The sequence below is a fragment of the Podarcis filfolensis genome (assembly GCF_964270895.1).
Source record: "Podarcis filfolensis genome assembly, chromosome: 17".
Lineage (NCBI taxonomy): Eukaryota > Metazoa > Chordata > Lepidosauria > Squamata > Lacertidae > Podarcis > Podarcis filfolensis.
The window spans coordinates 32,938,157-32,963,614 of record NC_139621.1 but is presented as its reverse complement, the minus strand read 5'-3'; the positions used below and the strand labels follow the sequence as shown (position 1 = coordinate 32,963,614).

General features: G+C 42.4%; 1 protein-coding gene across 1 annotated transcript in view; it reads left to right on the top strand.

Moving 5' to 3' along the window:
- The window catches only part of TNKS (tankyrase), a 66,885-nt gene extending 43,295 nt beyond the window's left edge, over window positions 1-23,590 (top strand). Inside the window, exons 15-26 of the mRNA XM_083592985.1 lie at window positions 4,422-4,641; window positions 4,837-4,946; window positions 5,874-6,062; window positions 7,325-7,562; window positions 8,547-8,629; window positions 8,895-9,015; window positions 9,597-9,694; window positions 11,049-11,123; window positions 12,334-12,439; window positions 13,582-13,768; window positions 14,760-14,916; window positions 16,406-23,590. Coding sequence (XP_083449111.1) covers window positions 4,422-4,641; window positions 4,837-4,946; window positions 5,874-6,062; window positions 7,325-7,562; window positions 8,547-8,629; window positions 8,895-9,015; window positions 9,597-9,694; window positions 11,049-11,123; window positions 12,334-12,439; window positions 13,582-13,768; window positions 14,760-14,916; window positions 16,406-16,492 — 1,671 coding nt within the window. The 3' untranslated portion in view covers window positions 16,493-23,590. The remainder of the gene's footprint in view (window positions 1-4,421; window positions 4,642-4,836; window positions 4,947-5,873; window positions 6,063-7,324; window positions 7,563-8,546; window positions 8,630-8,894; window positions 9,016-9,596; window positions 9,695-11,048; window positions 11,124-12,333; window positions 12,440-13,581; window positions 13,769-14,759; window positions 14,917-16,405) is intronic.
- The last annotated feature ends 1,868 nt before the right edge of the window (window positions 23,591-25,458 follow it).

Genomic DNA, 25,458 nt, shown 5'->3' with positions numbered 1-25,458 from the left:
AGCCTTCATCTAATGGAACCTGTGGCACGTGGTACCGCATGCAACATTTCTGAGCTAGTCAATAGTTCAGTTGGTACAACATGAGCCTCTTAATCTGGGGGTTGCCCACATGTTGGGCAAAAGATTCCTGCATTGCAGGGGGTAGGGCTGGGTGATACCAACTTTGCAACATCGCGATGTGTTGCCAGCCAAACATTGTGGTTTGGCGGTACACGTTGAAAAAACAAGATGCATTGGCCTCTGCCCGCGAGACACCGGGTGAAACTGCCCCATCTCTCACCTTGAAAGCTGAGGCTGTTTCCTCCAGGCGTGGGCTGGGACAATGCAGCTTGTTTGCGCAGCTAAGCTGGGAGGAGGGAACATTCCCCACCCCAGCTGAGACAGCCCCAGGGCTCTTCCCACTTGCCCGTGAGTGGGCAGAGCATCAGAGCTCCTTTAACTGCTTGCTGTGGGGAGTGGCAACCATGTTCCTCTCAGCCAAGCAGTTTTACAGAGCCCCACTCCACCGCCAACTTGCGGGAGCCAGCACAGGACTGAGGGCTCCTTTAACTGCTCGACTGAGGCAAGGGCAGCTGCACACTCTTCAGTTGAGGAGTTTAAAGATGCAGAAGGAGGAACAAGGTGTATCGACACCTCAACGATACAGCTTGTTTCTTCCTCTCCATCGTATGAGGGCAGAGTGGGATGGTAGTTTCACTAGTGATATATCCGCCGCCACTCCTGAGTCCCTCTGCTAGCAATGCCCGTTGCAGGAAGGAATTCTTGACTCCCTCCAGTGGATGCTGCTAGCAGAGGGACTCAGGAGCAGTGGCGGTTTCACCAGCAATATACCACTGAGTAAAACCAACATCATGGTCTGCTCCTCATACTGCTCCTGGGTGATACATTGATAAATCACCCAGGCCTACCAGGGGGTTGGACTAGATGACCCTTGTGGTCCCTTCCAACTCTAGGATTTTATGATTTCATGATTCTATGAAAATAAGATCAGAAATGATAATTAAAATTAAAATTACATAATGAATACAATTGTATTTTTACTTATAGGTTAGACATGGTACTCTTTTTCAGATTTACAGGCAGCCCCCCCCCATTTATGCGGGGGTTTCGTTCCAAGGCTCTGTGCGCATTGATGAAATCACACGTAATTCAAAGCCATTGAAAAAGCCTGCAAACACCCCAATTCACCCTGGTCCGCTACCATTTCACTCATTTAGTGATGGTTCAGTGGTGTCTTTATGACGTTTCTGGGTCACCTCTGGGTTTGGCGCAATCCGTGTATACACAGTCACACGCACATGGGGCTGCCTGTATAGTATCTCTGCAAACTTGCATACCTTTGCAAATAAAATCAGTAGTTTGTATGTGCAGCATGCCATGGAAAAATCTGAACTCATAATTCCTGGTTTCTAATTCATTGAATGTTAGCTGCAATAATTAGGACAAATTTTCGAAGTAAATCTGTTGGGGTCGGAGAGGCAGCGCATTAAATTTCTAAAGGTAGTATTTGTTTTTATGCTCTTAACAGAAGTGGTTCCTTTCTACAACTTAGTTGTATTTTTCTCCCTTTCTTCCTCCTCATGATAAGAATCATGTATCACTCAAATTGCCGCCATTGTGAAAACCATTTGAGTCCCTTACTGGTGTTTCATAGGTTTGACTCTGGACTTAAAAGGAAATTGCTCTTTATGTCTGCAGAAATATATGCATTGCATCAAAGCCTTCCCTCCAGACTGCATAAAATGTTAAAATTTCCTTTTGGTAAACTTCCTGTCACAACTTTGGCTTCACTGTATTAAAGTGAGCATGTGCAAGTCCACCATTTTGCTTCAAATGGTTTCCAAGATAAGCATCACTTTTCTCCCCATTGTCTCTTGTGGGAAACCATTTGAAGCTTGTCCAAGCATTTTTAAAATGTTCAGAGGATAGACTCTCTATTTGCTGGATTGAAACAATTGCTTAATCCAGACCACCATTTTGATTCCAACAGTGGTCATCCATATTATTCTGGGGAGCTTAAAGGAGGGCACTAATATCCCTTCTCTAGTTTTTTTCTCAGCAAAGAAAGGGTGTCATCCGCCCTGCACCAGTTATATAGTATTGCTGGATTGCTGACTATGTGAATGGGTTCTACATCTTTCTGTTACCCCCACAGCTTATGGAAGAGCAGTGCTTGTAATAACCATCCGTCTGGGGCTATTTTTGCAGGAGGAACCAGCTTAGTGGGGGAGGGAGTGTCCCTTCCTGGTCCTCCTCCATCAAATTATCAAGATAATTATTTACAATGTGATGTTGTGCCTGCAGCTGTCAACATCTAGTTCTGCACTGCTGTGAAGCAATTTCAGCGCAAGGGCAGGATTTTCTCTTTGAAAAATCACAACACCTGTAGTCAGACTTGTGGCTAACTGATTAATATTCTTTCATGGGCTTCTCACAGTTTCCATGGTATCAGCATTTCTGTTCTGGAAAGTCTCTACCCACAAGCCATTTTTTTTTTTTTGGTATTTTTAAAGGAACGTCTTCAGGAAGGTAGTATGAAAATTATAAAATCTGCTTTTACGACTGGGCCTATTTGAGGAGAATTGATAATTTTAAAGAAGAAGCAATCAAAATAATTACAAACCTTTTCTTCTTTTCTCTTTCCTCCTTCCTTTTCTTTGAGTTATATGTGGAACATATATTCATCTTGTAAGGACTCATAGCATAATGCTATTTTTCCTGAAATTGTGGGGGGATATCCCTGTTTGGGTTGCACCTCCCATTCACTTCAGAAGGCAGGGCTATGTAATTTACCTTGCACAAGAGAGAGAGCACTGCTCCCAGTTTTCAGTCCTGCCTACTCCTGGAGACAGGCTCAGGCAATGTTTGTACCTTCCGCCATTTTCTATTTCTGATTTTATTCTGTTTGCCCTGCCTTCCTCCCAGCTAGTCTGACTTACCCTGAGAAGAGGGATTGGGGGGGGGGGTCTTGGCTTGGAGATCTCCCTGAGAGGCAATATAGAAAGACATCAGGGCATCTTATCACCAGAAAGATGATAAAAGGTAAATGGACCCCTGACCATTAGGTCCAATCGTGACTGACTCTGGGGTTGTGGCGCTCATCTCGCTTTATTGGCCGAGGGAGCTGGCATTCAGCTTCTGGGTCATGTGGCCAGCATGACTAAGCCGCTTCTGGCGAACCAGAGCAGCGCATGGAAACGCCGTTTACCTTCCCGCCGGAGCGGTACCTATTTATCTACTTGCACTTTGACGTGCTTTTGAACTGCTAGGTTGGCAGGAGCAGGGACCGAGCAACGGGAGCTCACCCCGTCGTGGGGATTTGAACCGCCGACCTTCTGATCGGCAAGTCCTAGGCTCTGTGGTTTAACCCACAGCGCCACCCACGTCCCTGTAGAAAGATGATAGACCAGTGCTATTGTTAGACTTGTCCAAAGATCGATTTGAAAGAGCATTATCAAGTTGCTGCCAGAGCTTTGGCTTGTCATCAACCTTTCAGGGGACAAAGTTCTCCCTACTGGACATTTTGCTTGGTTCTTGATGCCCACCTTCATTTGGGGGTGACTAGTCACATGCAGTGAAGTATAACTAGAGCTGCAGCCAGGACCAATTCATTTTCATCCTAATGAGCTATTTAATCTTGTTAAAAGATGTAAAATAAGTAAATGGATTAAAGAAGAGAAAGCAGATTTAGTTCTGTTGCAGTGAACACATTTCAAGCCACCAGAATCTCACGGTTTAAGTACTGTATTTAAAGGAGATTCTCTTCGCTTGTGCTGCGATATAACACAAGGAAGTGAATACTTAGATCTTCCAACAAAGGGTATTTGGGTGTTTATAAGGATATGTGTTTGTAAGAGGGAATATTGAGAAGATAAGAACAGTAGTGGATTGAGTTTTGGATTTTAAGGTTTTCCTATGGTACTTCTGAAAGAGAGAGCGGTGTGTTGGATAATTATTGATTGGAGATTTCACAGAGTTTATGAGCTTCAAGGCAGAGTAACGTAACACTCAAACACAGTGCTAATCTTAGGCTTAAGAAATGAATAACAGAATAATTTATTTAGTGAGGGAAAATGCATCTCTTTATCTTGAATATGTGGTGTATATTAAAATATGTTTGCCCACATATTCTCTACTGGCATATACTATTAAATACATTAGGGTCTGTTTTAAGTAACACCTGCTGGTATTTATATATTCTTTCTTTTAGTACTGCATTACTTTAATATAGTATTAGAGGGGTATACACTATGAGTTGCACTCTTGAGTAGACCCATTTTAGTTTTACATCTGGAAATATTAAACTGTAAACAGTATATACTATTCTGCTTTTGTGGTCCTGTGGGGAGGGTGAAGGAATTGGAATCTTAGCCACCCTGCATTTTATTTCTGCTAGTAAACAGTAGAAATGTTGTTTATAGCATGGAGCAGATCCAACAAAAAAGAACAGAGATGGCAACACACCTCTAGACCTCGTGAAGGAGGGAGACACAGATATACAGGACCTGCTGCGAGGTGATGCAGCTTTGTTAGACGCTGCCAAGAAGGGCTGCCTGGCGCGAGTTCAGAAATTGTGTTCTCCAGAAAACATCAATTGCCGAGATACCCAGGGACGAAACTCAACTCCGCTGCATCTTGCTGGTAAGTGGTTTGTCAAGCTTTCTTTATCACAGCCACATAATTTATTCACCCCAAAATTGTCTTGGAAACAGTCCGAGCTATTTAAAGAATCATACATGAATGCAGCAGGAAGTGAGAGGTTCTCCATTAAAAATACAAGCGATTTTTCTATTAACCGCTGGATGTTCCGTTGATGCTTTGTTTTTCTTCATAAAGCCGGTTACAATAATTTGGAAGTTGCTGAGTATCTTCTGGAGCACGGTGCTGATGTCAACGCTCAAGATAAAGGAGGATTAATTCCACTACATAATGCAGCATCCTATGGGGTAAGCATTATTCATTAATGTATAGATTTTTAAGACTCTTATTCCCCCTTTCTGTAGAATTATCAAGGCACCTTACAATGCAAAACAAAGAAAAAAAAAAAACCCAGCAAGTAATAATAACAGCAATAAATAATGAAGAAAACAATCTATACCCCCAAATAAGGTGCAGCAGCAATATACTATAAAAGCTTGCTAAAACTGGTATAGGTGTAGAGTATATTGGTAGCTTCTAATTACTGCAGTTTTCCCTTTAAGTGGAAAGCCTGTCAGCTGGGAACCAGAAACATCTTTCCAGGACTTTTAATTGAAATAGGGTGAATAGATCATTTTTACCGAAACTGCTCCTTGCTTGCATATAGCTATTTGATAAGCTGGGGGTGAGAATTTTGCACCTGGCGAAAAATCTGATCAGCAGGGGAATGATGATTCTTTGCACGACGTGGCAGAAAAATGCACATGACTGTTTTCTAGTGGTCACATGACTACCATGATAAGTTACCCCTTGATAAATAGTCATCAGTATTTGCCAGTGGACTGGTGAAATCGAGATCAAAGTATTAGGGGAGGACAAGTTCCTAGGTTCCACCTTATCCTGCTCCCTTTATTTCATATATGCAATCAATAAGCAAGCCTTTTTCAATTTCTTCTGTTCCCATCTTCCTATGTAGAAATGGAAAAAGGCTTGCTTATTGATTGCAACTAAGAAAAGCCCACTTTAGGGAAACTCCAGGTAACTGAAGAACTGCAGGAGCCTCAGTATACTCCAAGTATGTTAAGGAGCTTCCAGCACTTAATACGTCCATCCATCCAAGACTTATAAACGCATAACCCATCATTTAAGAATGCTTTCTTTTGCACTTCCTTTATGGGTAATGCCTGCTTGCTATTCTACTCTCTTTTTTTATCTCTCTCTCGCCCCGCCGGCAGCATGTGGATATAGCTGCTTTGCTGATTAAGTACAATACCTGTGTAAATGCCACAGATAAATGGGCATTTACACCATTGCATGAAGCAGCACAAAAAGGAAGGACGCAGCTGTGTGCCCTACTTCTAGCTCACGGAGCAGATCCAACGATGAAGAACCAAGAAGGCCAGACACCTTTGGATTTAGCTACAGTAAGTCCATTCTGAAAAAGAAACAGCAGCTATTTCTATGCTGCAGATCACTAACTAGTACAGCAGCATGCTTTTCACCTACCATATTTTTCACTCCATAAGACGCACCAGACCATAAGACGCACCTAGTTTTTGGAAGAGGAAAACAAGAAAAAAAATATTCTGAATCCCAGAAACCAGGACAGCCAGCAGGATCGCAGTGCAGTGATCCTGCTGGCTGTCCTGGCTTCTGGCTTAGCTGCACGCAGCCTCTCCCAGGGAAGGGGAGCCTTCATGCCCTGCCCGGGAGAGGCTGCGTGCGGCTAAATCTCCCCCAAGAGCCGTTCTCCCTTTAAAGAGCGCATGGAGTGTGTGTGCGGCTCTTGGGGGCTTTTCCTTCTCCCTCCTTGGGGAAAAGCCCCCAAGAGCCCCACGCTCTTTAAAGGGTGCACGGTTCCTGTGAGCTTTTCTACGAGGTGGGGGAATCCCCCCATCTCCCGCAAAAGCCTGCAAGAGCCGCGCAGATCTTGTGTGTGGCTCTTGTGGGCTTTTCCCGCCTGCCTCCCACCTGCATTCGCTCCATAAGACGCACACAAAATTTCCTCTTACTTTTTAGGAGGGAAAAAGTGCGTCTCATGAAGCGAAAAATACGGTAATCAGCCACATTTATATCCTGAACTTTCTGTTAAGGAGCTCAGGGTGGCATATGTAAAGTAGGCCCAATTTTATCCCCTCAAACAACCTTGCAAGGTCAGGTAGACCTCATAGTGAGTTTCAAGACTAAGTAGGGACATGGGCCTACTTCTCTCCAGCCCAAATCCAGCACATGATTCATTATACTACAATTCTCTTGTTTTACATGAAGAGCAGGCAGAACTATGAATCTTATACAGATTGTGCATCTTTGTTTGTAAACCCAACATTTCGTCCAGGCAAATTCACTATGTGTTCATTCATTTGGTTACTATTGAACGATTGCTTTCCACCTTAAATTAGATTTTGACCCTGCTCCTTGAACTTTTATATTGAACTTTAAAAAGCAAGTGATGGCACCTGAAATGTGAACATGCGTAAAAATAATCTCTGTTTCAAAACAGCAGAACTTAATGCTTCCAAATTTGGTGTCCAAGGCTGATGGTATTTAACATTCACAAGCAATGCCAGTTTAAAGAACAGCTCAAATATTGAAATAAAAATTATCTAATCGGGGTACATCTTCAAGAAACAATTGAACGCTGGTTCTAATTATTATTTTTTTGTATATGTGATTTTCATGTTTTCAGGCTGATGATATTCGAGCCTTGCTGATAGATGCGATGCCCCCAGAGGCCTTGCCAACCTGCTTTAAACCTCAGGCTACTGTTGTTAGTGCCTCTATCATTTCGCCAGCATCAACTCCATCCTGTCTCTCTGCTGCCAGCAGCATAGACAACCTTGCAGGACCTCTGGCAGAAATAGCGGTGGGAGGGGCATCTAATGCTGGTGATGGAGCAGCAGGAACAGAAAGAAAAGAAGGAGAAGGTAAGTTTTTGTTGACAGTGCGAAACACTCAGGCTACAATCCTGTGCACACTGACTAGGGAGTGAGCCCCTGGTACCTAGTGGGACTTATTTATATTTATTCATAAAAATATTTATATATCGCTGTATCACAAAAATGTATCAAAGCGGTTTACAACAGTAAAAACAAATATATGTAGGATTGCACTGTGACTACTGTAATCTCTCACATTATCCTAATAAGTTTGCTTCATTATTTGGTCCAGCTGTAAAAAAATTAGAGTCCTGGGATTTGCTTTAATCAAATGAAATTTCATTTTGAATCAATAATCTTCCTGACCTTTTGTTAGCAATTGATTCCTGGGGTTTTTTTAATATTTCTAATTAGTGAAAGATGTGTTCTGTTTGTTTGTTTGTTTGTTTGTTTCTTTGTTTGTTTCGGCCTATAGTGGAAGTTTGACTTGTAGAAAGGAATACATGAAAATATAACCAAAGTTGTAAGGCTTTAGAAATAGTGGTGATCGTTAAGAGGGGATTAATACATTTGTGTAGTTTAACTATTGACAGTTATGAGTGGCCTCCTCATGCAAGCGATGCAATATCATCGGGTGATACTGATAGAAAAGCAGGCAGGAAGCATTGAACGTGCAATTCCTTATAAAAGAAGCAGTTGCTTAGTTTTCTTTCAAAAGTATTCTGTAGCATTAACCTGTACTTAACAGTTTAAATGTCACAAACTGTGAATCAAAGTTTCTGAACCTGCTTTTGGAATCCACTTTGTAGAAAAAAACACCTCAGCAGAAATACACCTAGTCTTCATCTGAATTCCTTAATAATTCTTCATATTTAGGTTTCTCCCCCTCAATCTACTTTCAATGAAAGTTTTCTCAAAGATGGATTAGTTTTTGCATTTAAAAATTGCATTTTGCAATTGATGTCTGGTACATTGTTCAGTATGTGTTTTCATCCTTTTGTGAAAAACACACTGCTGTGTCTCTCATTGTAGTTGTTGGACTTGACATGAACATCAGTCAGTTCCTGAAGAGTCTTGGTCTGGAACATCTTCGGGATATCTTTGAAACAGAACAGGTAAGATCCTGCTTGCTCCAAAGTAGTGCTCCACTATTTTTTAGTCTTATAATACACCTAGAATAGTAGGAGATACTGTCTAAGATTGGAGGAACTGATGCAGCTAGTTTTGTGTGTGCAGGGGCCTTTGGACTTTAGTTTCCAATCAGCATAGGCATTGGTAGTTTTACTTTCCCATTCATTTCAGTAGGGGTAAATCAGTCAAAAAGACAGATCCCTGTCCTAACATAAAATACTTATTTTTGTTCTTTTCTGTGCTTCTCAGATTACGTTGGATGTACTGGCAGACATGGGGCACGAGGAGCTGAAAGAAATTGGCATCAATGCCTATGGGCATCGTCATAAGTTGATAAAAGGTGTAGAGAGACTTCTAGGTGGGCAGCAAGGTGAGTCTGCTAAAGCATCCTGCATCAAAATCAATTGGAGCTTTGTCTACAGACAGTAACCGCCATCCTTCATACGCTGTAGAAATCTTTCAGGAAGGTCCTTAGGTAATGAGCGATCTGGGCAACTCTATCTATTCATTTTTGTAGCCTCATCTCTATTAGAGAATCTCAGGCTTGAGCACAGCAGTTTTGCCTGATGGACTTGAAGGCAACAAGGAAAAGAGCATCAGAATAAAATATAAACCTCTTTTTAAAAATGCAAATGAAATGAGAGGGTTTTATCTTCATGCCTAAGTCATGACCCCAATCTCAAACTATTCCTATTGCCACAGTGTCGGAAGCTTGTCACCAACCCTTCCCATGCGCCTTTTAAACAGCAATTCCTCTTATGGTCCCAAGGAACCACCATGCCAACCTATTTCCAAAGCCCTTTCTCTTAACGGCGGTCAGGGAGTCAGCATGTTACATGCACTTGGCTAAGGTCTTGTTCAGTATGTATTTTCAAGAGAATTGAGGGCTGTGGAATATAAATTACTTGTAGAATGGATGCAGTATTTCAATGTGCATGTTCTGTATTTCAGGCACCAATCCTTATTTGACTTTTCACTGTGTCAGCCAGGGAACTATCCTGATAGACCTTGCTCCTGACGACAAAGAGTATCAATCTGTGGAAGAAGAGGTAATTACAACTGTAAAGACATTTGGGACTGGCTCATTCGTGAATGTATTAAACTTCTTAAGGCTGCTTCCACACCAGATAGAGAACTGAAAGTTGGCGATCACCTGATCGTTCAGTAGAGGGACTAGTAATTTAATTTACTAATTACCTAAACCTTCTGAAATAGGTACTTTATACCTGTCTGTTGCAATGTGGGACGCAAAATAATTTCCTGAAAGACACAAGTAGTCTAACACAGAGCAACACATGGGGATGGAAGGTTGTGGTGTGAAATTTGGTTTCTCCCTTTATACACTTGAATCCATCTTTTCCTGGAGGAAAATTCCATTGGCAGACAGGAGCCTATCTGTGTTTGTAAATACAGTTTGTATTGTGCTGATAGAGTTGCAAAATATCCTAGGGTTAATTTTGTACCTCTTGTTTCCAAAACCTGTGTAGTTGTACTTTAAACATGCCTTGGCTTAGGGCTATGTTGAATGCTTCGTGTTTCTCACCCTCTAGAGATAAAATGAGCATTCCTAATTACTATGTCTTATGTTTTAAATGCCCCAAATGCTAAGGCTGCTGGATGACTTCTTGTTGTTAATACATTTGTAGCTGGAGTTATTCAGGGCCCTGCCCTCCTAGGCAGGAAAAAGCCCTGCCAGGCAGGAAGCAGGTCTTCTAGGACTCACAGCCAAGATGGTCTCTAGATATGAAAAAGAAAGAATTCCTTCTGTAAATAAAAGTTTTATCTACCCACTCTCAACAAGGTTACAGGGGAACAAATAGTGGTAAACCTGATAGGCTTCTCAGTCCCCATAACTCAGCACAAGTTCTCATTCACTAAAGGGAAACAGTATTCAACCCTTTATCTGCTGTGCTCATCTGGTTAGATGCCCTTACAGCCCCACGAGGGGTTGAACCTTGTTGGGAGCAGATAGGAGCTTATATTAATTGAAGGAGGTGCATGAAATGAGGATGGGAGCAACTCAGAAACATGCCTCCTTTCCAGATTATACTGGGCATGGAGCAGGTGAATGGGAAAGTTCCTTCTCTGTAACAAACAAGACTGCGGGCATCGCTATCTCTTACTCATTCTTTTACTGAAGAAAAATATTGCAGAAATGCCCACCTTTCTCTTTTCCATTGCTGCCTCCTTCCTCAGAAGGATAGGGAGAAGAGTAAGAAAGGTTTATTCAGAGCTTTCCTCTCTGGGCTGGGGAGATAAACACTGCTTCTGTATTTGCTCCCCCTCCAGACAGTCACAGAACGTAAAAGGCAATAGATGTAAACACCAGATTAAGATGCAGGCAGTATTTCTGAGATGTCCCCTTCTGGGTGTCTTACTGTATACCACTTGACTGTTTTACAGATGCAGAGTACCATCAGGGAACACAGAGATGGTGGCAATGCTGGGGGGATCTTCAACAGGTATAATGTCATCAGGGTAAGTGTCAATGACTTTGAAAGCCTTCATATGAAACCGCTACCAATTTTGCTGATAACAAAATCCTTGCCTGGCAGGATAGAGGACCCTTAGGTCCTCTAAATAAAGCGATCGTAGGAATGGATGGAGTACTGTTGAGAATTTGAGCAGCAGCTTTGAACAGAAAGCCTTTACATTACTGTTTATACTGGCCTTTTAGACTGGGGGCCATAATTAAGGAAGCAGGTGAAAAGGGACCACAATATTCACGAGGCTAATATATTTCCAGTTCAGGATCTTCATAAGTAATCACACCCAGTGCTCCTCCTGACCTTATTTCAGTTGCGTCTTATGACCAGGCACCCCCAACCTTCAGCCCTCCAGATATTTTGAACTACAATTCCCATCATCCCTGACTACTGGTCCTGTTAGCTAGGGATCATGGGAGTTGTAGGCCAAAACTTTTGGAGGGCCGCAGGTTGGGGATGCCTGCTTATGACCCTTCAAGGTTGGGAGAAACCAGTTCAGTGGTGCTCATTTTCCATATCAGAGTGCTTGTTGCCCCTGCCTTTATCCGCTTTAAAGGTAAGAGACCTGCAGCAGCACCCACTGCTTTTCCAGTTTAGAAAGAGTGCCACAGCAGCCTTTGAAACCTGGTGGAATAATGTTGCCATATGCCTTTTCTCCTTGGGGCCAAATGTGTTTTGGTCCAAGCCATTTCTTCTCTGAATTATACTACATTGTACTTAATCTACTAACATATATTCTCCAGAGAGTGTTAAGTATTTCTATTCTGGAGGAATCGTGGGTGAAGCTGCAGCTTGTTATACAAGGCTACAAAAGGGGATAATTATTATAATGCTTCCCATTGTTTGTGCACATGACCCAAATTCAACCGAGGCTCCCACTGGAGGAAGGATGGGGGGTGCAGTTTTCACCAGTTCCTGCTGCAGCTCTGAGTACCACTTCCCCTTCCTTTTCTGAAGGATCCCCCAATTCTCTGGAGCGCCTTTTCATGGGATTGCAGGAAAAATTACCTCTCCTCTCTTTCATTCAGTGGAGTGTCATACAAAGAGAGCTAGCCCTAAGATCTCCCTTATATTTAGTAATACTGTTTTCTTTTATTTAAGATAATCCCACATATTTTTAAAATGTCAGTTTATATGGAAATAGTTTATCTGGAGTTCTGTTTCTCTGGTTCAGTTATTGCTTATCTTTTATCCTTTTAAAGATTCAAAAGGTGGTGAATAAGAAGCTGAGGGAGAGGTTCTGTCATAGACAGAAAGAGGTCTCAGAAGAAAACCATAACCACCACAATGAACGCATGTTATTTCATGGTGAGTAGCCTTGCCTCATCTAGTCATCTAGTCCAGGCTTCCTCAAACTCGGCCCTCCAGATGTTTTTGGCCTACAACTCCCATGATCCCTAGCTAGCAGGACTAGTGGTCAGGGATGATGGGAACTGTAGTCTCAAAACATCTGGCCAGCTGAGTTTGAGGAAGCCTGATCTAGTCCAACCCCCTGAAATGCAGGAATCTGAGCTACTTCATATATGACAGGTGGTCATCCAACCTCCAAGGAAGGAGAGTCCGCCACCTCTCGCGGGAGTCTGTTCCACTGTCAAACAGCTCTTATTGCAGAAAGCTCTTCCTGATGTTTCATCAGAATTTCCTTTCTTGTAACTTCAATCCATAATTTGTGTTTTTGTTCCCTTTGGGTTGTATCCAGTGTTAGTCACACACACAGCAGGCCCATTGAAGTTAATGGACATTAGTTTTCTGTTTCGACATCATTTCTTCACCCCCAGTTCTTCCTCTGTTAGTTAAAAGTAGGGTGCCAGGGAAAATGATGGAAGAGGCACCCTACCCCTGGAGTCAAAGGAGCTTGCCAAAGATTCTGGAGAGTTTAACAAATGTTATTGCTCATTGGTGGCCACAGTATAAGGAAATCCCTTTGCAGATGTTGAAAAGGATCAGAAGTCCATGTTGGTGCTGGTGGTGTTCAGAGATTTCCTATATGTCCCAGGCAGTCTCTATCAGAGAAAGGGACTGGTTGAGCCTTAGTATTAGCCATGCAGTATGAATGACTATATTTCTATTGTACAAGTGGGGGGGGGCGGAGAAGAGCCTTCCTTCTTTCTTTGCAAACAAGCCCAAACTCTTTCCAACACTGGTGGTTTGTCCAACAACATAATCAGTAGAAATTCAGAACTCTGGCTGTAAGTGACAGTGCTATCTAATCCCAGAGAATGGCTTACAAAGCTAGGCGGCTTTGTTTTTGTGTATATTCAGCAAAATTTGAAGTAGAGAGCTTGCCGTTTCCTCATATATATGGAAATCATAAATATGTACTTGAAAATCTCCAGTGCAGTTTCTTACCCATTTGTCCATTGCTTCCGAATTTGATTTAATTAATTTGCATTTGAACATGGAGGCTGTATACCACATGCATAAGCAACGTGTTTTACGTTCTGTTCCAGGGTCCCCTTTTATTAATGCTATTATTCACAAAGGATTTGATGAAAGGCACGCATACATTGGAGGCATGTTTGGAGCTGGGATTTACTTTGCAGAAAATTCCTCTAAAAGTAACCAATACGTATATGGAATTGGGGGAGGCACAGGTTGCCCCACGCATAAAGACAGATCGTGCTACATCTGCCACAGGTGGGTTTCTGGTGACCTGTTTCACCCCGTAAGCCAAATGTAATGTTTTTTTTTTTTCTTTAAGAGTTCTTGGGAGAAAAAGTGCTGGTTGAGCATCAAACTGGAAATAGAAGGAAATGCTTTAAACTTGTCAGGTCTTTCACCCGGAGAAATGTTTCTGTTGTGCACACTGACAAATTCTGTGTACTAAATAAAACCGCTGATAACAAAGTTTTTGCTTCACTGCCACTTTGGCCGTAGTCCAACATGCAAGTAGACACAGCTTGAGGAGCTAGTTATTGACAGAGGACTTTCATCAGATCTGCTGTTTAGCCATGCTTCTTTCCTAGGTTAGCCATCTTATTTCTCCCTTCAATCATGAATCCTGAAACAGGGGAAATCCGAATTCTTTTTCACTTCAGTAAAAATTTAGTCATGATGTGTCGTTGGCTAACCACTCTGAAATCATGGATTGTTGTTAGCTTGCTGGTTGTAGCTTTTCACACAAAGCAATTGGGCAGCATGTGAGAGTATGCTGCCTTTTCTAGATAACCTGCGGTAAGCCAGAAAGCCTGGCTTATAATGTACAAATGCAGCCTAAAATACAACTTTTGACTGCTCTAAGAACTTTGGGCATTCAAAGTAAATAGCTTAAGAAGTTTCAGGTAGCTGCACACTGGAGCCAGTGTGGTGTAGTGGTTAAGAGCGGTAGTCTCGTAATCTGGGGAACCGGGTTCACGTCTCCGCTCCTCCACATGCAGCTGCTGGGTGACCTTGGGCCAGTCACACTTCTCTGAAGTCTCTCGGCCCCCACTCATCTCACAGAGTGTTTGTTGTGGGGGAGGAAGGGAAAGGAGAATGTTAGCCGCTTTGAGACTCCTTAAGGGGAGTGAAAGGCGGGATATCAAATCCAAACTCCTCCTCCTCCTCCTCTTCTTCTTCTCATCCCAAGCATTCCTTCTTTCCTGCTAGTGACATTGCTTTGTTCATCTTGTTTTCCTCCCCCTTTCAGGCAAATGCTCTTTTGTCGTGTGACGCTGGGGAAATCCTTCTTGCAGTTTAGCACCATGAAAATGGCCCATGCCCCTCCTGGGCATCATTCAGTCATTGGCCGGCCAAGCGTCAATGGACTTGCATATGCTGAGTATGTTATCTATAGAGGAGAACAGGTAAGCAGTGTACGTGGTGCTTCTGTACAGCTGGGTGATTGATGTGCTAATTGACTGTACCAGTCAACTGATGCGCACTGCCTATGTGTCACTAAAGTCCACCTGGGCTGCCTCATGCTTTGCGCAGCAAGCTCATCCACTGAGTGTACTGTCAGAGTGACAATGCTGTTTCCTGCAGCACATTTATGGTTTGCTGTCTTGGTTGGCCAGGATAGATAGATAGATAGATAGATAGATAGATAGATCCATATATATATATGGATGTTTAAAGACACATGTGCCTTTCATGCTTCACAAAGCAGACGTGATTGCTACATGTTTCCTGCCACAAATGCGTAAAGCATGGGTAGGCAAACTAAGGCCCGGGGGCCAGATACGGCCCAATCGCCTTCTCAGTCTGGCCCGCGGACTGTTCGGGAATCAGCCTGTTTTTACATGAGTAGAATGTGTCCTTTTATTTAAAATGCATCTCTGCGGTATTTGTGGGGCATAGGAATTTGTTCAATTCCCACCCCCCAAAAAATATAGTCAACCCTGCCTGGTAACCCTAAAGGCTCCTAAAAGATCCAAATTGTTTTATAATACATGCAACAAGAGATATCTCTTTGCCACTGGAACATTTGAGCATTTACCTGTGGTAAAACAAAAACATTTTATTGGGTTTCATTCCATCTGTTTCACTGATTCATATTCAGTGGCATTTTTAAAAGCTGCCCCCACCCCCGAAAACCCTCTCTCTGTTAGTCCTTGGGCCAGACACTCCCCCTCTGTCTTATGATGCAATGTTGAAATTGGGTAACTTCCCTGTATTACCACCCTGAGCTTCTCAGAGGAAGGCGGGGATATGAATGTGATAAATAAGTCCCAGCGTGCTGCTTGCAGGAGGCAAAATAGTGTCGCTCGCCTACCAGCTCTGAACATTGGACAGAAAAAAGACTCCAAGCGACTTCCTGGACCAGCAGCTGCCATTGTGGTGGATGCTTTAGAAAGCCTAACGTCTAAAACGTAGCTTTCAACCTCCCATGCCCTTTTGACATTCAGTTCTTAATGCTCTGCCCTTTCTCTTTAGTAGCACTTGTTCAGATGGTAGTTTCTTTCTGAAGAAAAGGAAGAGCTTAGTGGCCGTGGGCCAGAGGGCTCCTGCGGCCTTTTGCAGGAGGGGGAAATGAGCATCTGATAACTATGGTGGGCAGCACGGAGGGAACATCTTCCAGATAGAGGATGCAATGTCTGGAGGGGTGATGGATGCCTTATGAACGTGGACATAGTGTTGCAGTACACTGGAAAAGGGTTGTATTCTGTTGGAAGCGACCTAGAGTGGCTGAGGCAACCCAGCCAGATGTGCAGGTTACAAGTAATACATCATCATCATCATTATCATCATCAGCATCATAGGGAGGGGTGGAATAAGTGGGCTGAAATGTGATTTCTTTCTGAACCTCTGAAATGCATAATTTATTTGTATTTGTATTTATCTTCTTGTTCATAGGCTTACCCCGAGTATCTGATTACATACCAAATTGTAAAGCCAGATACTCCCTCACAGACAGCAACGGCCGCAGAGCAGAAGACCTAGTAAATGCTGTTTTGGTGAAACAAATCAGATGACTTTAATAACTTGCGGACTGGATGGATGACATTAGTTTCAAAACATCAACGTTTTATGAAATGCTTGTCACCCTGGAACTAAGCTGTATGTGTTTTATAAAGCATTGCTCTATAAACAGATGTGAGTAACGGATACGTACTCAATTGCTACTATTCCTTTTGAGGAAATGTTTACAAAGGTTTGCCTTTTAACAACATATCTCAGGCTCACTTTCCCTGCAGTTGCCATGTGTGTGACGACATCATTGCTTCAATCTGGGTGTTTGGGAACATTATTTAACAAGCAGGGCTAGGTCAAGACCATATTTTTAAAAATAAATTCTGATGCCACTGCTCTGGTTGTGTGATGTGTGCATAGCTTGTATTGAACCCATGCCGCCTTTTCAGAGTTGGTTGTCTTTTCAAAAAGTCCTTAGTTGGCTATTTATTTTACTCCCCCCACCCCTCTGCCCACTGTGTTACGAAAATGAGCCAGGCCCTTCTTGAGGATATTTTTTGCACAAAGTCAAATTGACTAAAATCAATGAACAATGCAATAGGAATTTCTTGTCCAAGAAGGTGTTAGAGCTCTAGTTCTTTGGTTTGAGATTCTTTTTGCACTTTTTATGAACTCTTCTTTTTTTATGTTACTAGAAGCGTAGTTTCGGGGTAGAAACCTGTCCTTTTGACCTTCTTGAGTTCCTCTTTCGATAAGAGGAGTTCATACTAGTATTCATGTAGCAACCTCATTTTAAAAACACCCCTGTCCTTGAAATGTATGAGTTACTTTGCTAGGATGAACACAAACGGATAAATCTGCCAGAGGAACCTGTGTTTAATGGCATGTTTCAGTCATCGCTTTCTCTCTGGAAAGAGATCAAGCAATGGGCCTTGATACTGCTCCTTCTGCCCATCCCAGCCTTCTCCATCCCAGCGCTTAACAACACAGGGAGAAATGAGCATGTGAACAAAAGCCCCAGTGGTTGTTTGAACTGGACATCTCATGTAGTTCTCTCCATGAAAACAAGCCAGTGGGGGGGGGGGGATGAGCCCGCCATTGGTACAGTCCAAGAGAAAAAAATCTTTCCCACACAGGGGCTGTGAGAAAGTGAAAATTGTCCTTAAGCTTACAACCAGAATAAATTCTAAACTGTTACATTGCCGACGGTCTCAGTCATGTGCTGTATCAGCAACTGTCTTCTGACGTGCAAATTGTGCGGGGTTTTTTTTTTTTTAAAGCACCAATTGATCAAGTAGCGTATTTGCATTTATCTAATCCCAGAAGCCTGACAGTTATTTTCCCTCCATTAAATTTGTCCCCATAAATCTTGTTTGTATGTGAAGAAGCCTCTTTGTGACCTACCTGTCTATTTTCAGAGGTCTAGCCACAAAAAAAATAATTTTTCCAAGAGAAGCAACTTTTTTTAAAAAACAACAACAACAATGCAAAATAGCTTTAGGGGAGAAAGGAAGAAGTTGAAAATTAAGTAGCAATAGAGGTTTATAAATAGGATATGTAACAGAGAGATTGCAGTGTTTGTTGTAGAAATATAACCTTGTAAAATCTTTAGTCTGAGGAGGTCAACAGCCAAAGAAGGTTGAATTGCTCAAATTACAGTTCTTCCATTAAAGGTTTTATTATGATTATTTCTTTAGAGTAACAACAGCAGACTGTGGCAATTATTTTACAACATATACTGGCATCTGCTTGGAAATGGTGGCAAAAAATCTTACCTGCTGACACAGCAAGCACAAGAACAAAACCCAAAAAACCTTTTGGAAAAAATGTCTTTGCCAATAATAATCATGTAGACTTTGACATTGGTCAAGATCAGTACTTGATTCAAGCTGACGAAATGACTTCTAATATTAAGAGAGACCAGATGAAACAAGCTTTGACAACTGTGAACCTTTCCCTTTGCTTCTGTTGTCCATGGCCACTTCAGTCTCGTTGGGTTTGTTGGCTTACAGTGTAGGACTTTGAAGGCCAAAGCTGACCAAAATAGTTTTTCTTTTAATTAAGAAGGCATGTTGGGGCTTCACTGTTAGCATTCTGATTACCATTCATGTTGGGATTTATGTTTTTAAGCATAGCTGGGGGGATATGGCAACTGCATTGCAAGCTAAAAGACTTTTCCGCCAGCTTCACGTAGTTGTTAGTCGTAACCCAGCTGTACTTCATAGTTAAGTTAAATGGTTAACTTGGATGTGGAAGTTCAGTGTTCCTTTCTCTCGGGAGAGAGAAGTCCCAGTTCTGTGGTTGTCTTTCTCCTCCAGTGTGCGAGTTCACCTAATGGATGTTTTAGATTTCATCTTGAGTCCTAACAGCCAGATTCTCAAACTATGGCCCCGATCTTTTAAACTGCCCGTGTTTTGTAACTGATGTTTTGTGCAGAGTAAAAGGTGCTGTACGAGGAATTCCATTTGCAGTGGCTTTTGTCTTGTAGTTACGTGATTCTGTTAACCCTTTCTTGGTCGGACCTTGAAAAATACGCATTGCATGTTTGCTCCAAGTCTTCAGAGATCTCAAAGCCTAACATGGATAGTCTTAGAAAAATGAAATGCACACCTGGTGTTTACTGTCCTTCAGAATAAAATGATAGCCACCTTTCTCTCATACAGGAGCTGGTATTGCCCCAAAGAACTCACAGACTGGATTCCTAAACCCTCTTATTTCAGAATAAATTCCATAGTAATTATTTCAGTACAACTTCTTACTTGCTCTGGGGAGAAGGCCTGGTAAGAGCTTTGGGCATAAGCACACCCCTTCCTTCCAACTGTGAAGTCGAAGTAACACGAATTGTGTTATCTTTAAATAAATGCAGTATCTCCTTGGCCATTAGGTTTTTTAAAAAAGCCACTCCTTACAGGATGGATTAAGAAGATGCTATAAACATTGTACAATTTATTAGTTTCATCCTGCCCTGGGAAGGAGGGCTACTAGTTCACGAGAGTGAGGGCTGACTCACTGGGTTGAGAGACCTCAGAATTTAGTTAACAGACCTCAGTCACAACATTATAGAAACACAACATTATATAATGCCATTGCATTATCTGCAGATCCCTGACAGATGTATTTGTATGATGCATGTCTTGGCGAACGAGACATTTATCACATTGCATTCTACATTTTTTAGTATATAGCTGCAGATGTAAATGTGTGACAAAGCCCATGGTGATTATTTTTGGATGCCCCAAGTCACACCATTTCAGTGACTGGTATGTTGCTGCTACAGCAGCAAGGTTAATTTGTTTGCCGAAAATGGGGTTTGCAAGAAACAAAACGTCATTTGCAGAATTTGCCTTTTTTTAATGTCACGTTGAATATTTGGTAGAAAAGAGATCTGCACCATAAAAAAAAATGTTTTCAATGAACTCTCTAAGAATAGCTGTTTCCTCTTTCCAGGGAACCCTGACAAATTGTAGCAGGTTTTTTTTTTTTTTTTTAAGAGGGTGGGATAATAAAAGATGGCAAGTCCCTCTTTTCTGGCTAAATTATCTGGGCCTCATGATCTTGGGGCAAAACATGAATATTCCACGAGCTATGATTTGAACTCCTGAAGTGGTGAGGATGTGTATGCATTTTTTGTTTGCTTTAAACCAGGCATAGGAGACTCTGATTTTGATAGAAGCAGCGGTGCTGCTGGGAACTGCACTGTGCTGTTTCCAACTCCAAATTGTGCCTCTCCCCAGCTGCTGTAAGTCCAGCAGCAGGAATAAAGCAACATGTGCCTCTGTTGTAGGGGTTGTGTTTTTTTATTGCGGATCCACAGGACAGTTTAGAGCAAATGGAATGACCCAAAAAGAAGGATGGGAGAAAAAATCCTCCTTTAAAGCAAAAGAAGAAGAGTAGATCAGTTACTGGATCTTCCTTATACAGGCGACTCCCCACTTACACAGGGGTAACATTCCGGGGCCCAATGCGCATAAGTGAAATTGCGTGAAGTGGGCAGCGCCGTCTAAACACCCTTTAAATGCCCTCTTTGCTGCTGTCTCTTCAATCCATGCCAAAAATACTGTATCCAAAAATATCCACAACTAGAATTGAACCTCTGGCACTGGCAAGAGGCTCGAGGACGCAAGGGAAAGCTGCTGCTGCTGCTGTGCTAACCTGCGTGGCTGAGCAGCGTAAACAAAGCCCCACTGGGTCTCCAGTCTCTTCAGGGCTTCCTCTGCTTTCACTGACGTCCTCTTCAGGCTCCGGGGAGAGTCTCCTTGCGAGCCATGAGGTCTCTCCTACTCCCTCCCATCATTCCCAGGTTTGAATTGAATTATTTAATTAATTGACTTATTTAAAGAGCCTGGGCAGCTCAGTTGGTTCAATTGTGGTGCTGATAACACCAAGGTTGCAGGTTCGGTCACCCTTTTGGGACAGCTGAATATTCTTGCATTCCAGGGGGTTGGAATAGATGATCTTCAGGGTCCCTTCCATCTCTAGAATTCTACGATTTAATTATTGCCCAGTGCTGCACATATACATGGCCACTTGCAAGTAGGACATGCATTAAGTAGTGGGATGCCTGTATATGTTCCAGCTCTTAAGAGATTGGCAGGAGGATCTGCTAGCAGGGCTACCATTAGGCAGAGGAGATTTTGGCGTACCACTTAAAGGATAGCGAATCACCAGCTAGTCAATATTTTTACCACCGTGGATAGGGAGGGGGTTGAATTTTTGGCCTTGCACATCAAAGCGTCTGCCAGGATACTGAATTACAGCCCATCACGGGGGGAACTTTGGATGCTGTTTTCAGTGCTGTTAGTCTGCTTAATTTAGTAGTATACTTGGCAGCATTTTAATAACGTATTAAATAACAACTGGAAAAATTAAAATGCCATGTTTGTGTGGCTGGTGGATAAAATGGAGCTGGTTTGTTCCCTTAGTTCACATTTACAGTAGCCTTCTCAGCATGGGCAGAGACTGCAGTCAGGTTCTGTCACATGGAAGCCTTAGTATTTGAATGTGAGAGCTGTATCCATGGCCGCTGAAGTTCGCATTGCAAACAAAATTGCTGCGAGAGAAGCCTAGCCTTCCCTGCTCCCCAGGCGATGGTGTGTAGGCTGCTGTGAATGTGAATAGAGCCCGTGAAATTGGTGGCTGAAGACTGATGCATTTTATGCTGCGTTTGCTTGCAGCAATCCTGGTCTCAAATGTTAAAATGTCCATATGAATATGAGCTCTAATGTTTCCACCCACCATACGTCTGATTATTGTGCATCCTAATATCAATACCACTTCTGGTGCTTTCTGACACTCCCAAGTATAAATCTCCCATTCCCAGCTGGTTTCATGCATGCAAGTGGAACTAGATTCGTAGTTATTGCTGCAACAGCCAATGTCACTGACAGAAGCCTTCAACTGTTCTCAAAGGAATTCTTCTAAAGTTGGGTTCCTCGCATATGTAGAAATGGCTCCCCAGGATTGTACCCAGTAGGAGCAAAGCTGCATGTATTCTGTGATTCTTCTGTAGCACTGAAAAAAGTTGCAGGATAGTATTGGGTGTAGGACTCCTGCTAACCTCACCTGCACCAAAACACAGTTTTCTGGTGCTTTATACTGTGTGGGCAATTACCGTATTTTTTGCTCTATAAGACTCACTTTTTGCCTCCTAAAAAAGTAAGGGGAAATGTGTGTGCGTCTTATGGAGCGAATGCAGTCTGCGCAGCTATCCCAGAAGCCAGAACAGAAAGAGGGATTGCTGCTTTCACTGCGCAGCGATCCCTCTTGCTGTTCTGGCTTCTGAGATTCAGAATATTTTTTTTCTTGTTTTCCTCCTCCAAAAACTAGGTGCGTCTTGTGGTCTGGTGCGTCTTATAGAGCGAAAAATGCAGTAGTCTGCTGAAGTCAGAGGGCTGATTGAATAAAATTTTCATAAATTGAGGCTAGGACTTCAGTATCCTTCATAGCTCCTTGCTATTCCCTAATACAAAGGTAGAACAAATAATGGAAAATTGTAGAATTACATGAAATAGTTAACACATGGGAAATAAGATCATGCATATTTGCTTAGTACATACCGTATATACTCGAGTATAAGCCGAAGCACCTAATTTTACCATAAAAAACTGGGAAAACTTGTTGACTCGAGTATTAGCCAGTTCACACCACAAACCTGGTGGTGGCGGCAGCGGCGAAGGAAGACCAAGCAGCCCGAAAGAACCCTCATTCGAGTATAAGCCGTGGGGGGCTTTTTCAGCATTAAAAAATGTGCTGAAAAAGTCAGCTTATACTTGAGTATATACGGTAATTTAGACAAGCTGCAGAAACTGGATGCAGAATTTTAATTTTTTTAGAATGGAATCTCGCCCAGGTTACCACCATGTCTGCTTAGAGGTTTTGTGAAGCACAGAGTTGGGTTTTCTTCATATTAATAAAAAGAACGTTTCTATTGGAGGAAAATATGGCTGTGATCACAGAGGACGGTAATATTTTCACCTTCACTTCCTATCATGGTCCTTGTGGTTTGTTGCTGTGAAGGTGGAGGAAAGAAGACTAATTATGCATCGAAGTTGAAATGTGTCTATGGCGGTGAATACTCATTTGTGTTTGTAGCTTACTGATCGACCAGAAGGTAGATTTGTGTGTGTGCTGGTTCAGTTCAAAGTATTACTGGTAAAGGGTTTAAAAACTTGTCTGTTACAATGCAATCTCAACTTTCTTTTCCTTTTTTTTTTGCAATTGGCAACTTTGCAGTAGCCATCAACCTGTGTATACAACCCTCCTAACAATTTTAACACCTAGTTATTTCCATAGGCACTACCAACTACTAGCTTTGCATTAAAAAACGAAACAAAAAAAAACCCTTGTATAACTTGCTTGCATAGCTAGCCTTGTGTTCTTGATACCTGTTGGCCATAGAAGAACATATGAAATCCCAAAATGGCCTTTCATTGTTTGTGACCTGGAACTGGGATGTTTATTTCCCCCCCTCTTGCTAAAAGAGGATATTAGAGTCTCTTAACTTAACCAATGTGATGGAATTTTGCATAAAGCCAATGTAACAACTTAGATCTTACTGTGCTTTAACTTAATGTCTGACCTATAAGTACTTGTGACAGATTAAGATTCAATAAACACACTTTTTAAAAACGTTTTTGGCGGTTTTTATCATGTGTTAGGAGGCACCAAAGGTTGTACCACTTTCTTCGATTGCTTACTCCAAAGGCTGGTTGTTGCCAGAGCTCACTATTATTTCCACATTGCCGCAATGTGTGGCATGGGATGCAGAAGCTCACTTCATTTCTTTTAAACTTTCTGGTTCTTACAGCTTATTCTACAGCGTGAGCAACGCTTTCTGAAATCTCAGAAGACAGGAAGAGATAAATCTGTAAGAAGCTAGTGGAAGGGTTTGTCTTGTGTGGTTCCTTGCCTCTCCCTAGGACTAGCCAAAAAACAAAACCAGAATAAAGTAGTAAAATATTGCAGGGGGAATTGCTGATATAATAATGCAGTCATCCAACTTCAAGGATCTTTAATCTGCAATAGTGACTGTGAGGGAATTATGACAGGTGCAGCTATTTTTAGTGAAAATTACATATGCAGTAAAGCAGTTATCTAAAAGGTACAGGATAGGGTTGATCCACCCCGTTGTACAGTTTAGTCAGTGCCTGGTTTTCCTGACACTCAAACGGCATTCTGCAGCATAGCTCAGCTTTGCACTATCTGGGTAAATGGTATTTCTATTTATACATTAAGTGCAGAAGAAATAATGTAAGGGCCTTTTGTTTTATGGTGCAAATTTTTACACCTCTCCACTTTAGCCTCATTCCATCCCCCTTAAACTGTGTTCCGGTGTCGGCTAGGGTTCATTGATAAAATGAGGAATAGCAAATTCCTTTCAAATAAACCAACTTGTTCACTATTGCCATTTTTCCTCTCCAAGACCACACCCAAGCAGGACCAAAGAGCCTCTTATTACTTTGTATGAAAGAAGACCATTACTGGAAATTTATTTTGAATGATCATTGTCAGACAATAAATTAAACACTTGATAACCTATAACACACACACATGCATTTGAGACAGCCTATACATAAAAATATAGAGGTGGGAGTTTGGGCTATTGCACTGGTGGGAGGTGTATCAAAAGCTCATTCATAAAGGTGAGTGGACTAAGCCACCTGCTTTCAAGGAGGTATCTTTGCTTCCTATCCTTTGGCCATGGAGAGAACAACAAGCTGGGCAGTGCCTGTGCAAGTAGCATAACTAGGAGGTGTGGGTGTAAGTCTGATTTAAAGCGTTGGGACTGAAAATTGAAGACTTCAGTGTAATCATTCCATACTTAGATGAGCTGAGAAGAGAGGGCACAGACCACTTTGCTTTCTCGCTTAAGGCTTGCTTGCAGGGATACACACGTGGTTGGGGGCTGTAAATTGGCTTTTGCACTTGGGGTGAAGCATTCGTAGCAGCAGAACGTACAGATGTGAGGAACTAAGGGGAGCCTAGCAGGTTTTATTCGAGCCATCACACAATCTGCAGGGGAGCATTTCCACCCCTTTCTAACATGCCTAAATCCCATGGGGGGGGAAGCCTTTCCCCTCACCCCACCCCACTTTAAGCAACAGATTGGAGTTGTACATGGTGTAGTATTTTGAAGAGAATGGACACCTAGCAAGGAGCAGAAAACATGCACCACAGTAGCATCCTTCCTATGCGTCCATTTCCTCCTGTGACACCACAAAAGTCTGCCATCACCTCCTCCTCTGCCTGGACTTTTGTCTTATGAACAAGAAGAACAGAGTCACACAATTCCAGAGTCCTGTGCACTGGGACTGAAGTTAACTTTGTTCTCTCCTCTTTGATCTGCTATAGGATATAGAAAGTGAGCTTTCTGCTAGGCTTGTGCAAAAGGGAACCAGCAGCAGATTCTTTCAGAGCGCCCCCAGGGAGGGAGTTCCTTGTTTGACGGCCTTGACACTCTAGTGGTCAAGGGCAGCAGCTGGCTACCACATCTGAAA